This window comes from Doryrhamphus excisus, chromosome 20 (genome assembly GCF_030265055.1).
Source record: "Doryrhamphus excisus isolate RoL2022-K1 chromosome 20, RoL_Dexc_1.0, whole genome shotgun sequence".
NCBI classification, from domain to species: domain Eukaryota; kingdom Metazoa; phylum Chordata; class Actinopteri; order Syngnathiformes; family Syngnathidae; genus Doryrhamphus; species Doryrhamphus excisus.
Genome location: NC_080485.1, coordinates 727,328 through 742,334, shown reverse-complemented (window position 1 = coordinate 742,334; position 15,007 = coordinate 727,328). Strand labels below are relative to the sequence as shown.

Below are 15,007 nucleotides of genomic sequence, written 5' to 3'. Positions count from 1 at the left end.
GTAATGAGCCAACGTATGGCAACATTGGCAGGATGCCTGACGGTTTTAAACCTCATCTCGTTTTAATGTCACCTTCATGGTTGCACGTCCAATAATTGTCATACAATAAGGTCAACACTTGAAGGAATGCTTGGACTTGAATGCTTTATTGCTCAGTTTCAACTCAACCATCAGTTCAACTCAACCATCAGTTCACCTCAACCACCGCACAGAAAACAGACAACAGGAAGATTGATTTAAAAATTGCTTGCATCACAATTATCTTCAAATGTATCAAAATACAAAATGAAAAAAGTATTAAACACGGATGCAGCATTTGGACAAAGATTTGATCATTTTTTGGTTGACAATTTGTGTTCAGTCAAAAAAGGTGACAGTTTCTTTCCTCTACTCTTGAAAATAAGACGGAGCGACTGAGCTCCAATGGCAGTCTTTTATATAGTGTGTGTGTGTTTGTGTGTTTGTGTGTTTGTGTGTGTGTGTGTAGGATGTGTCCATGTCAGGTCTCAGGTGTGTGACCGTCACCCTTTCACCCTTGATTAGTGGCAGCAGTGGATGGGTGATCCATCATGGCTGTCAGAGACACGCAATAGGTTGTTTGTCACTCTGTGTGTGTGTGTGTTTGTGTGTGTGTGTGTGTTTGTGTGTGTGTGTGATGCTCAGGGAGTGTCTTGCAGAAGACAGAGTCAACAGCAAATATACTGATTGGACTGCAACATCGCCGGCAAGTGTCAATAAATAATAATGTCATGCGGCTTTCCGTCCCTCTCCTTCCTGCGACATCAGAGCTGGTCGTTCTGGATGAATCTGTTGCCTTCGGAATGTTTGCCGTAGTAGACGTAGCGGCACTTGGCGAAGACGCCTGGAAACACAACATTGTACAGTTTGTGAAGATGGAGGATTCGTGTTTGTTACGGCGATGACGCAGTCAAAGAAAAGAAGCTAACCCTGATCCGAACCCCTAACCCTGCGTACCCACAAAACTGTAAGATATCATTTATAAAATGTCCGACTGGGAAGGACATCGGACCGCCCCCACAAGGACGATGCTGCACCAGGTCAAGAGAGCACGGGTTAATGCATTTAACGGTCTTATAAAACACATGACATCATATGAACAAGATGCACTCGTCTTTTATGTCACTTGCTCCTTGCAAAAAATGCTGCAACTCCTCTTTACTGTACCCTTGGAAAAGGACTTTAGATGTGACAAAAGTAAATACATGAAATGACTTCATTTGGAATACTTCAAGTAGATGAAAAGGAGGTTTTTGCTTGCTGGCGAAAAATAAGAGTCAAGAGGTCACATGCTCACTGAATCCCGTCATCCATCATGGACTCTGCTTCTAGGACGCAGACATGGTGGGATGGTGGGAAAGTTATTGCAGATACAAATTGGGAATACGATCAGTATAACAGGAACAAAAACAAACAAAGGATTGAATTTTGGTCATAATCCACAATCATCACGGGTGGATCTGAGCATGCAGTCTTTGGGTTAACCCAACCCCAACCCTAACTCAACTCTAACCCATAATCCTAACGCCTAACCCAACGCCTAGCCCAACCCTGACCCGTAACCCTAACTAACACCAACCACAACCCCTTAAGCCCAACCCCTTTAACCCTAACCCCCCAACCATAGCCCTAACTCTCCTAACCCCAACCCTAGGTCCAACCAACAACCCTGATTTACTGACTCTAACCCTCTAAGACTAGCCCTAGCAAGCCTACCCTAACCCCTAACCCCTAACCCCCATCCCAATTTGGCATAATTAATGTGTACGCATCATGGCAAAAGTTCTTATCATGTAATTGCATCATGGAGTTGAGCGCTCCATGAGTTGGAAAAACAACCTTAGTGCATCTTCCGGTTTTGTAGGCAATATTGTTTTCACAGCATTATTCAGGAACAAAATGGAAGTATATGTGGTTATTCAGTTGTATATGATGTAATTGTTCTGACAACCGATGGTGGCATGGTGAAGTCTGATGGTCTTTTACCATAGCCATGCACTTCCAAGAGCGTATACTACGTAGGTATCTCCAACTCCAAACACGTCTCTGATCCATTGTCACTAGACAGACCGCAGGATGCATTCATGGACATGCTAACATGCCAACAACGTCTTTATTGTGTATAATTTTTCTGAATAAAGAGAAATACAAAGAAAAACAAGAAGTGGATAATCACTTTGTGACTCTTTCAGTGGAAGTACAATTTGCTGTGTATAAGTATGCTCAGAAATCCCAGAATATAAACTGAAAACATGTGAATTCAACTTAAACGATGTGGTGTATTTGAACGCAACTCCTCGTTGCTCATAATAACAGCTACGTGCTAGCTATGTGCTAGCTAAATAGGTTGTCAGTCAAGTGTGCCATCTCTTCACTTGATTTAAATATTCCGGTAATTTGGGAAGGTTGATTATATGTTATATGCCCCCACTGGGTATTCAGGGGGTGGGGGCACGCTATTCCGCATTGTACCAAAACACAACAAAGACATCCTGTAGAGCTTTCTAGTGGTTCTGACAGGAAGTGGCGGCGGTTTCCTTGAGGGCCATTGAGTCTTCAGCCAGATGCCACTGCTTGATGAAGTAGGTGGACGACGGTGGCGGTGGGTGGGTGCGTGTGTGTGTGTGTGTGTGGGGGGGGGGGGGTCACCTCTCTCCAAACGAGGCAAGGACAAGCGGCATTAGCGCTGTCACTGATCCTCTGACAGGAGAACAGATACGCCTTTCGCCAAGCTTTTTAAAATCGACATCAAGTGCATTACGGGGGGGGAAGAGGGGAAGGAGGGCCCGGCTGGGGAGGTGGCGTCGCTTGGGGGGTTGCGGGGGCGGGGGCCGCTCCGAGTACAATCACGTAATCCAAAGAGACGCTGTCAAGGGCGGGAAGAGGATGGCGACTAAGTGACAGGAAGCAGAGACGGGGGACAGAGATACTGGTGCCATATTAGTGCCAAGCATATTCTGATGCCACCCTCGACTCTAAACCAAGCTGACACCTCGCACACTTCACATATATCTATATATATGAAGTGTGCAGACAGATGTGCACGCACCAGTCCCTCGCGGCATCAGTGGGTGTTCTTGTCAGGCTGCAGCGCCATGCGGCAGCGGCGGCGGCCCACGGGCCCGAGGACAAGCTCAGTCAATCTAAATCTGTACTTTGTAGTGGCGCGGTGCTCACCCGCCTCCCCCCGACTCCCCTCGTAGCCCGCATAGCTACTTGAGGTGATCCAAACACTCAAGTGTGAGAAGCTGTCACCTCCGATAAAATCCAGGACCGGCTCGGCGCCTCCTGCTCGCTTCCCTGGGTGCGTGAGCGGGGTATCGTACCACGTCGCTCGTCAGACTCGTGAGGAGGTTCCCAACTGCAGCTGCCACAATTTGCCCGAGGACGGATGCCGTGGCTGGAGACGGGACTTGACACTGCAGGACTACGGCTGCCTTATGATCACGGGGGAGACCTTTTACATGCACTGGAAACTCCTAGAACTCAATCCCTTCCTGTATGGAAGTGTGGAAGCTGTTTCCTCACAGGAAGTCAGAGAAATAGGAATCATTTATTGTTTGGATGAATACATCTTGGTTGAGCTTTTTATTAGCAAATATTAGCACTACAATGCATTGATGTTTTGCTTCCAGTACTTCCTCAGTTTTCACTTTCTATGCAGCTTGTCCACACTTGGGTCGCGGGGGTATTGTGGTCCAGCTGGCTCTGGGGGAGAGACGGGGTCCACTATGGATGCCAGCCAATGGTAGGGAACAAAGAGGCAATCAAACATTCACACTTCCAAAATTCACATTTTTGGAATGCGGGAGGAAGACCGAAGACCCGTAGAAAACATGCAAACTCCACACTGAGATGCCCCAGCAGAGATACCAACCCAGGTCTTCCAACGGCTCACATGCAGATACTGACTCTCAAGACTGGACTGTTGTTGAGGTGGTATTGCGACGTCCTACAGTTCAGCCAGGGAAGACCGAGGGGTCCTTGAAGAGACATGACCCACTGAGCTACCACAGACTCCAGTAGACACTTCCTGGAGGGGATGTACTTGGACCTTTCCAGATGACGGCACTAGAGAAGCTGAAGCCCCCTGGAGCCTTCCCGCTCTGCTGAGGTCACCACTAATCCGAAGACTGAAGGGAACCGGTTCTTGGACTTTGATGAGCACTGATGCAAGAGAAGGACTAAGTAAGGGAACAGCAATGGGACCATGGTTGGTCTTTTCTACTTGTTACGTCCCAGCTCTGTTTTCATTAAAAGGCTTTTTGGTGCATAAAAACATCGTCCAACAAGTTCCCTTCACAGCGAGACATCCTGCTTATTACCACAGAAGATGGACGTAGACGGCAGACAGAAAGGAGCACGTAAACAACCTCTGGGACGCAACTTGATGAACTCGTCTTCCATGCCAAGTACCAAAGTCATCCTCGGTGGATCCCAGGCCAAACAGTCCACTTTCACAAAACCATAAGACACAGCGGGGGCGGCGTTAAAGTGACATGATAACAAAGCGACAAAGGAGGGCTAATGTCTGCCGAGGAACGGTCCGGCCTTCACACCGCGCGTCAGGCTACACCTGTGGTGGTTGTTCGAGAGGGTCGCCATCGTCTTGTCTTTATTAAAAGCCACTCAAGTCCAAAGCTTGGTATTGTTCTCTCGGCGAAGGCAACAATAGTGTGCGTTCATCAAACAGAATATCAACCTGTACGCAGCAAGCGTCCTCTCAATGGGGGCTCAAGCAAGCTACATGGGCAGGACAACCCCCGCCAGGGCAATATATGACCCAATAACAGTAGCGCTATATGAGACAGTAATACAGTAATAGCAGTAATACAGTAATACCTCACTTTCCCTCATTCATTCTTTCCAAAAGGTCCAGAACTACAAAAACCCAAGTCCATTTTCACAAAGAAAAAGAATGTAAATCCCGTTATAATAAAACCTTGGTTAGCATACACCAAAGGTTCTGGTTAGCGTACAATACGGCGTGTGCTTTGTCTCGTCGTGTACTCCTTAAAGAAAAAGTTCAAAAATCATCTGCAATTGTTTTGTGAGACATGAACACACATCTCTCTATTCTCTATCTGAAGATATAAAGATATAAAAATAGAAAAAGAGGCAGCCAATGAATGCACATGATGGGGCGGCCATGACAGGCCGCTACGAAAAGAGCTCCAACAAGGTTTCGGGTTTTCTGTCCATGTTATGAGTACCATGGAGTAACGGGTACGTTCATTCTTCTCATAACTCCGGGGTGTCCAGACGTTTTCCAGTCGTGAAAAATGAAAGGATGCAACTTCCCTAACATTCCCTAACCTCATTTTCCAAAAATGACAACTTTATTAGTTTGTTTCTCATAATATTACTCTACTAATATTATCTCATAATATTCTCATAATATTAATGTATTTTTTGTCTTTGTGTATTTAAACTCTGGGCTGCATGGTGGTCGAGTGGTTAGCGCACAGACCTCACACTCACAGCTAGGTGACCCAAGTTCAATCCCACCCTCGGGTTTTCTCCGGGGACTCCGGTTTCTTCCCCCATTCCAAAAACATGCTAGGTTAATTAGCCACTCCAAATTGTCCATAGGTATGAATGTGAGTGTGAATGGTTGTTTGTCTATATGTGCCCTGGGATTGGCTGGCCACCAGTCCAGGGTGGACCCCGCCTCTCGGCCCAAGACAGCTGGAATAGCCCCCCGCCCGCCCCTCGTGAGAATAAGAGGTAGAAAATGAATGAATGAATATTTCAACTCTACGGTACTAAAATGACATCATTTTACTTTTAATCCCCATAATTTGCTAAATTTATTCTCGTAAAAATATTATTCCCGACTTTTTTATTTCGACTTTATTCTCGTAAAATCCGCACTGCTCTTTGCACCCCCCCGATCTAGGCGGTTGTTTTTCATACTCGGGTCTCCTGCATGAAGACCGGTGGAACGACTGTGTGCTGTTTGACATTTAAAGCGAGCAGTTCATTAAAAGGCCCACAAAACGATGGCGAGATAAGAGAAAGTCAGCGAGGAGAGCGAGGCAGAGAGGCTTTAATGATTGTTCCCCTGCATACAATCAGCGTGACTCTTTTTCAAGGGCCATCAATATGTCACAGACAGACACATCCGACGGATGTAGCTTTTAACATCAAGGTTATCTATTCTTGGCATGAATCCACTCGCTGTCTCCTTTTCACGTCCTATAACTTATTCCTCTCTCGGGCCTGTCTCTGCTGGAATCTCTTCTTTCCCCCCCAATTGATATTACTTATTCCTCCACAAGACCACCCTTGCATTTTGGCCACTTAGCCAACGGTGCCATCAGGGCTGCCATCCATCAGGAGGAAAAAAAAACGCACTTGACCGAGTGAGGGAAAAAGCCAATTAACAAGGCAATTACGCTTTGGGTATTATCTCCCAGGAGGGTGGAAGAAGGGTGGTGTACAAGTGGGCGGGGCTCAAATGGGGTGGGGGTGCGGGGGGATCGATGCGAGAGTGGCTTATGAAGGTAAATAAATGAGGCCTTTTATTGTGCTCACGGTGCCTATGTATGTGTCCTTTTTACTTTTTATTATTGATTACAGCAAATTAATGCTTTGAATTATTGTAGTCGGGATTTATTTCCCATATACAGTAATCCCTCGTTTATTGCTTAATTGGTTTGAGACCCGACAGTGATGAATGAATCGAAGTCAAATATTTTAGCAGTTAGAGCATAGAAAACCTGTTTATGACTTTATAAATGTGCTGAACATTATTGGAGTATTATTGGAGAAATGAAGTACATTCCACATTTCCACTCATTTGAGCCAATATTGTAAACGTCATAATAAAAAATAAAATAAAATAAAATAAAATGAAATGAAATGAAATGAAATGAAATGAAATGAAATGAAATGAAATGAAATGAAATAAAATAAAATAAAATAAAATAAAATAAAATAAAATAAAATAAAATAAAATAAAAAGTCATATCAGATATACTGATGTACTTCCTGTGGTGGCTATTGACGCATCAATGTAACATTACTGACACCTAGTGGCCAGTGTAGAGTACTATATGTATATAAACAAAGGACAAAAGTAAAGGTGTCAAGTAGATTCATGTCATGTTTCTGCTATGAGGAATGTACTGTACACCATGCTTTGCAATCGGAGAGAGCAAAGATGGCCGCCGCCGCCGGGTTGAGTAAAGCAGCATCAAGAGGCGCCCGTTATGTTGCTTTAATGATGCGCATGCTCCACTGTAGAGCACTTCATCATTTTAACAGCTGAGGTGACATCTGTCTCCCCGGCGGGGGACTCAAACCAAACTCCCCAGTGCAACTTTGTGAAATAAAGTGACATTTACCCTCCTCCAATAAAAAATATTTAGTCCATTAAACACAAATAGCTGTCGTCATGATGCATGCCCCCCACCCCCGCACGCTCTCGGGCCAGCTCCGCTTCCCCGACTGTTTACTGCGGCCACAACAACTGCAGCGACTGCATGTTCTCAACTTCAGCGTATTGATTAAACTTTTAAATAGCTGCCATATAACCCTGGGACATCAGGGAGATTAATTTGCGTCAATGTTCATCTGTAATTCATTAGCCATTTATACTCTCCACATCCACACAGGCTATCAGGGAAATGTGGGCCATTTTTCACCCAGCAGAAGCCGAGGAGCCCAGAGTGGGGAGGGAGGGCTGCCGTGTGTGGGCGTTAGCGTGGAGGGCTTGCCGACTGTGGAGGAACACCGCCATGCAGCGTGATCTCACACCGCTGCAAACTGCAACCACAACAATGAACATACGGTTTATTATTATCATATATTACAATTATTATTACAATTATTATATACACTGGCTGACTCCCTAAGAGACTGAACAGGGGGCGTTTCTTTAATTGTATTTGTACAAAAGCTTCACATTAAATATGTTTTTTTATGTGTGCTTATTTAAGCACATTTGACACATAAATAAAAGTACAAATACAAGGCATTCAGAAGACACATTCAAAGATGCAGTGGTGATACGTAGTATTCCACAGTGGCCACTAGTAAGGTTACACCAATGCAGTGGGGGTACAAGAGGCAGATCTACCATTCATTCATTTTCTACCGCTTATCCTCACGTGGGTCGCAGGCGTGCTGGAGCCTATCCCAGCCATTCCCCCCCCCACATTCATACCTATGGATATTAACCTAGTATGCATGTTTTTGGAATGGAGAGGAAGCCGGAGTACCCGGGGAAAACCCACGCATGCACGGGAAGAACATGCAAACTCCACAAAAAGATGGCCGAGGGTGGAATCGAACTCGGGTCTCCTAGCCTGCGTGCTCACCCATCGGTCACTGTCTTATTTTCTCTGATTACGTCTACTATGTACGTATATTGGGTAATAGGAGTGTAAAGGTGACTATAGGGGTGCTATTTCAAGCCTAGACAGCTCTATTAATGTTAAAAAGCATATTTGGAAGGTCGTAAACAGAGTTTCTATGTCAACATTTCTAAGGAATGCTACTACTGGAAATTCATGGTCGGCTCAGGGACCAATTAACCAATTGATAAATGGAATATATTATAATTTTAATATAAAAAAAAAAAACGAAGCATTTTTATCTTTGCTAACGCAGGATTTACGATGCAGGGGTTGGACCTTGGTGTATCTTAACGACGTACAAGCGGTCCAAGCCGCTTTGATTGGATGGTTTATGTACGTAACGTGACGCCCCGACATTGTCAGCTGACTAAATGGCCGTAATCAAACAGCGGCATGACTCACTGATGGCTGCATTACATTTCCAAGCAGATAAACGCCTATCAGCCGTTGTACTTCCAGCCCACGAGGACGAGGAGGAAATTGAATTCCGGGGCACATAAATTTTGACTGAAGTATGATATTACTTCTGTGTGTGTGAGAGAGCGAAAGAGCGGAGGTGGGAGGGGGTTCTAATGAGAAAAATATATAGTGAAATTAATTTTACTGACATTTATTCCACACAGAGTCGAGGGAGACAGTGGTTACAGTAGCTCTGGCGTGCGGAGATAAGAAGACGGGCGAGGATGGAGTTTCCCGGGATCGTCTTTTACCAGGCAGACGCTGTCATCGAGTAAGTTTCACGGTAAAGAAACGGCCAAACTCTGCTGTCAGCACAACAATGGCAATTATTTACCGCGGGAGCAGGTGAAAGACATCGTCTACCCTTAAGGGCGCTTGAAGACGCTAATGACGCCACTAATCACCTGCGCTCATTTTCTCCGTCAACATGTGCATCTGAAATGGCCACGCGGGGGGGCGTGGGGGGTGTGACACTGATCGATTGTGTTCTTCATTAGGCCCTGGATTTCTAATTAAAAGAAAAGCCACAGATAAGTGTTTCAAACCTCTGACCACCACGGAAAACGTGAAAATAGCAATTAGAGCCTCGGCGGCGCTCCGTAATGTCGCCGTTAATAAGGGGCTGCTCCATGAAGGTTTAATCACTGGGACAGGATTCAATAACAAAAGAGCGTAATATTAATCACCAGAGAGTGATAACTTCACTGTTCATCTCTTTGACATTGGAGGAAGGGATGAATTAATGATGCTCTCCATCTGAACACATTAAATAATAATTATCAGGCAAAACAGCATGAAAGGGACTGCATAATGAACCCATTGTCAGGTCAATTACAAGCGCATAAAAGTCTTGAAAGGGAGGTAGCTTGTTAGTCCGCCGCCGCCGCCGCGCAAGGACACGAGTGGCCTCGGTGCAAGATGGGAAAAATATCACCGGGAGGGCAGCGAAAACGCATCTCGGCGGAACACGCCCACGGCGGCGAGGCGGCGAGCGTGCCGCGCATCGCAAATTGTCTGCAGCAAAGACAAATGACGTGACAATGACAGTGTTTTGTTGGCCGGCGAGCAATGTCGGTCGCTAAGAGCCGCGTTGACTAAACCGCGCACGCCGCGGTGGACTTCACGCCTCGTCGCACAAAATAGCACCTCGCCACCTGTCAGCGACCATTTCCATCAAGTCAAAAGCGGACACCAAAAAATTTAGTGCGGCGGCTTTTGAACACGTGCGTGAAAATAGGAATTGATTTTGTGCTTAGGCCGAGTCCACGTGTACACAAACAGTTTTTACAAGGTTTTATTTTAACCCGACAGACTCAAAGCAGTCATCAAAGTCAAACCTGATGGACAAGCACCGACCTGATGTTTCTTACATAACACTTCTTATATATTGTTTCTCCCGTCCATCTGTCTTCTTCCACTAATCCACTTGTACCTATCATCTTGTCACTACCCAAAGCTCATGACCATAGACCATGGACCATGGACCAGTGCAGAGTCCGCATCACTGCGATCCGCCTGTACATCACACTTTCCATCCTTACTCGTAAACAAGACCCCAAGGTACTTCAACTCCTCCAAGGAAATGGCACGCCACCCTTTGATTTGGAGATGCTGGTTCTCATTTAAGCCGCTTCATACTCGGCTGAGAACCCATCCAGGGAGAGCTGAAGATCATGGTCCGTGGAAGCCAGCAGGACCGCATCATTTGCAAAAAGCAGAGACCAAATCCTGTGGCCACCAAGCGGCATCCCACCTTGGCTCATCTACACCTCGGCTGCGCCGAGAAAATCTGTCCATAAAAGCGATGAACAGAATCGGTGAAAAGGGGCACCCCGTCGGAGTCCCACCCTCACTGGAAAACGAGGCCGATGTATTGGCGGCAAAGCGGATCAAACTCTGACACGTTCGTACTTCGATGCCATCATTTCTCCCACCGGTTATTAACAAGTAGGACCACCTTGCGTCATAAACATAAACAACAAAAGGTCAAAGGCCAAGGTACATTTTGGAATTTTAATGTTTAAGTTGTTACTCCTGCACCGAACCGTCTCGTTCCGTTTGGGCCACCCTTGAACCCTGGCAGGCTAACATGGCCGACCCCAGTGCCCCGGGTATGGGTGGCAGCCCTGCAGACATCAAGCACTCCTTAGTCCACCACATCCTGGTCCTTGGAAGAGCCCCCGTTATTAGAGTCATTTCAGCGCCCACCCTGACGCCTGTGAGGCACTTCTTCACTGGGGGCGCCCACTCCCCGCCTGTCCGACCGAGCGCCCGGCCAGCCGGACGGTGATTGGATGCGACACGGCGGAGGAGAAGGGCAACAGAAATGGGAGCTGGCAGGGCGAGGGAGAGCGAGAGAGGAGGGCGGCCACGTTGGCCGGGGCCCTCGTGGCGTCCGGCGTGTGCCCATCAACACGGGTGAGCGTTAGCCAAGAGCCACTTGTCACAATGATGGAAGGGCAGGATCAGTCACGTCAAGGCTTCATCTGACTGGAAGATATCAATCTCCCGGCCTGATCCAAGAGGACATGCTAAAATATCCTTTAACATTTGCTGTCCCACCTCGCCCGTGTGTGTGTGTGTGTGTGTGTGTAGGTGTGTGTGTCCCTTCAAAGTGTGTACAACCACCATTGTTTGCTGGCGCTTATTTTCACATGCCATTACCTCTGACTCTGGCACTGACAGTCAAATTATGATGGACAAAATGATATTTACCGCCATTTTTGGAGACATTGTGAGGTGTTACATTGGAAGAAAGAAATCTAGAAAATATAAGATTCAATGAGAAAAAACAGAACAATAACAAAACAGTACAATCACTGAAAAGACAAATGAATGCCAGAAGAAAAATAATAATAATAATAACAAGCGATAGTATAAAATATGACATCTGCATTCCAGCAAGCTCCTTAACGACACAGAGAAGCAGCTGCATTGGGGTTGGGGGGGTGATGGGGGGTGGTGCGGGAGTTGAGTTCACTGCCTTGCACCTGAGCCTTGCCGATTGTGGGAATCGAATCCTTGGGCGGCGTTCTTAACACCTCATCCGCGGTTGCCCGGCGGACTTTCCGACTTTTTAAATTGGCAAAGCCAATCACTGGGACGGCTGCAAATATGAAGTAATAAAGCATATCCACTCCTGGCATCATGCGGGGGGGTTGGGGGGGGGGCAGATGAAGGCGTGAGAGCATGATTAACTGCGGATCACCTTGTGAGGAATGATCTTGCCTCTTCTCCTCTCCATTTCCGTCTTCCTCCTTATCTGGCTCTCTTTACCCTTCCTCCCCCCCAATGACACTCTTCGGACCATCCTCGCCCCCCCCCCTCGCACATCCCCCGACAGGCAGAATAATAACGCTCGTACATCACTGCCCCCGAAAAGTCCAATAACCTAAATCTTCACTTGCCACACACCCCGGGACTCAATTACTTTATTGACATGTAATCTTCATAAGGGGAGAAATATTGAGCATGTAAGGTCAGCTGGTTATGAAGACATATTATCATATTATCTGCATGAGGGTTGTAGGGGGCTCGGACCTGACAAAGCTAATTATAATGGTACATGTTTCAGAGCTCACAGCGTATTATCTGCTTGACTGCTTGGTTGAGTCCCAGCTGAGGTATGGCCGAGACGGGGATGAGATTTCACGACTAATAGCGGTCCCGGGATGTCTTCTCAGGGCACGGGAATTAATGAAGCCAAATATTATCGACTGCACATCACTGCGATAAGATCACTGATTTGTCAGGACTCGCTTGTCATCGGCTAATGGCCTCCGGCGTACCGTCGTGCACGCTGGCCACGGACGCTTTGGCCAAAGAAAAACAACACAAGTCCTACAATTTGGAATTCAAGCCAATTTTCACTGGGAAAATTAAAGGACGAACGTGATGATAACCATAGAACACGTAATAGCTGGTTGACTGGCATGAGTCTAACCAGAGAAGCCTCCGATTTGGAATTCAACCGTCAACAAGAACACTGAATCAAATAGCAATCATTGATATCATTTTATCAACACATTTTTTGATGTTTTCACAAGCATTGTAATTGGTGTGACTAAAACCATAGAAGCACAAAACGATGTAATTACAGCCCATTAATTCCTCCACACTCTGTGCATCCAATTTTCACTCTTTTTTCTACATAAATCAGGTCGTTTCATGGTTGAAAAAACTTGTTGTCAAATAATATCAATATTTTACCAAACGTTCATAAATTAAGCACTTCAAAGCATAAAAATGGCTGTGCGTTGTGATATGATATGTTGTATTCTACATTGGCCACTCGGTGTCGGTAATTACTTGTAACATTATCAGAGCTCTCTGAACATGAAATAACAACCCTATAGTCGCCTTTGCACTCCTATTACCCAGTAAATTACACATAATAAGAGCATATAAGACATAGTAGACATAAACAAGACAAAATATATGTACTCATACATGTTAGCATTGGGAAAGTTCTTTGTTCCTGTTCTGTAAGGTACTTAGCACCTCATCAATGTAACATTACTGACCCCTAGTGTCATTCTTCTGAATGAATGCCTGTGGACATGAAATAACGTTCTTATTGTCACTGCACTTACATACCTTATATTAGCTAATATACTGTATTTGACATGCTAATAGAAAATAAGACATGACAGAAATGTTAGCACTGCTAGCATAGTGGCTATTGGCCCGATGTAACATTCCTGACACCTAGTGGCCAGTGTGGTAGAATACTACTGCAATGGCACAGTGAACATTCACACAGGGGTTGCTGTCAGCCACAACTCATGCCGGTCACTGACACTCTCCACTCTGCTAATCATGCTAACAACACTCAAGGCAAGGCAAGACAAGTTTATTTATCGAGCACCATTTGTCATTCATAGTACAGCAACTTCCCAGCAACAGTAACCACCCATTCATGGTGGCCAATGGAACAACAATAGTACTTTTAGTTTATTTTAGTTGTATTACATGATGGTAAATAGTATTGATGGATGGTCAAATGTAGCATTAATAAAGGTTTCAGGATGGCCTGGAATTAATTCTTTTGACTTTTTATTATTTGTTGTGAAATGAACTTAGAAGTTAGCGTTATGAAAAGTATTGCAGTCCCCACCGCTAAAGGGCCAGCCTTGAAAAATGGACGGCCACGGCTGTTATCACATCCGTCCCAAGGTTATCTTAATGTCATCCTTCCAAGCTTTGCTTTTACAGTCTAGTGCCTGCTACATGAAGCAATAACGCGGCGGGGGATAATACAACGTATATTTCTTTAGCGAGAGGCTGGGAGGCTCGGCACAAAAGAACATATATAGTTTAGCCAGAATCATAACGGGTCACAGGGCGGCAAACAAACAGTCGGCTCGCCCAGAGACATCGCATCTGAGGGACACAGTGTGCAAATAAAAACCAGCACTGCGAGACGTGGACGGCCCACTTTGTCCGCCGCCATGCCCTCCTCGTCCGTCTTTCCTCCCAAACCGCCTGAATCCTTAACTCTCCGGTTCGAAAAGAGGAAAACGCCTGGAATCGTGAGGCGCGGTTCCTCGGCGCTGCCAAAAGGTTGTGTGTTAACACTCACTAATGGTGTCAAACTGACACATGTTTTAGCTTTCCGCTGAGGCGCTACAGGCGCTCGCAAGAACATTTCTTGTAGCAGAAGAACTCGGAGTGGTACTGGTCCGTTTTTCTTTAATTCCCCTGCGTTATTACAGCCGTACCTCGTTTATGGCGGTTAATTAGTTCCACATTAACAACAATAACAATATAGGATTCAACCATAGAAAACATGGACACGATAATATGTCAACATATTAACTCCTAAGCTGCAGGGTCTCAAGCTAGCAAGCTAACTAGTCAGCCTCAAATTTATTTCCTCTAAACTTAAAAGCCAAAAATGTACCACTTCCACACGGAATGGGAGGAGAACTATTTTCATGCTGTGATGTGGGACGTAAAAATAGTGTTAAGGTATGGCAGGGTTAAGGTAATGTCATGTAAGCTAATGGCTCAATGTTTTCTGTCATCTGTTGAGTTTATTTGTTTTTTTTAGTGGTGATATTTTTTCTTGCAAAATCATTTATTATTATTAATTTTATTATTACCCCCCTCGTGTCAATGCCCACCTCTTCATAGAGTCTAACTCGTGCTGTAACTTTTTCTTGGAG

At 45.6% G+C, this 15,007-nt stretch overlaps 1 protein-coding gene across 1 annotated transcript in view; it reads right to left on the bottom strand.

The window, feature by feature from the left end:
- Positions 1–631: 631 nt before the first annotated feature.
- LOC131108074 (leucine-rich melanocyte differentiation-associated protein-like) overlaps positions 632–15,007 on the bottom strand; it is a 206,612-nt gene continuing 192,236 nt past the window's right edge. Inside the window, exon 7 of the mRNA XM_058058827.1 lies at positions 632–862. Within this exon, the coding sequence (XP_057914810.1) occupies positions 783–862 (80 nt within the window). The 3' untranslated portion in view covers positions 632–782. The remainder of the gene's footprint in view (positions 863–15,007) is intronic.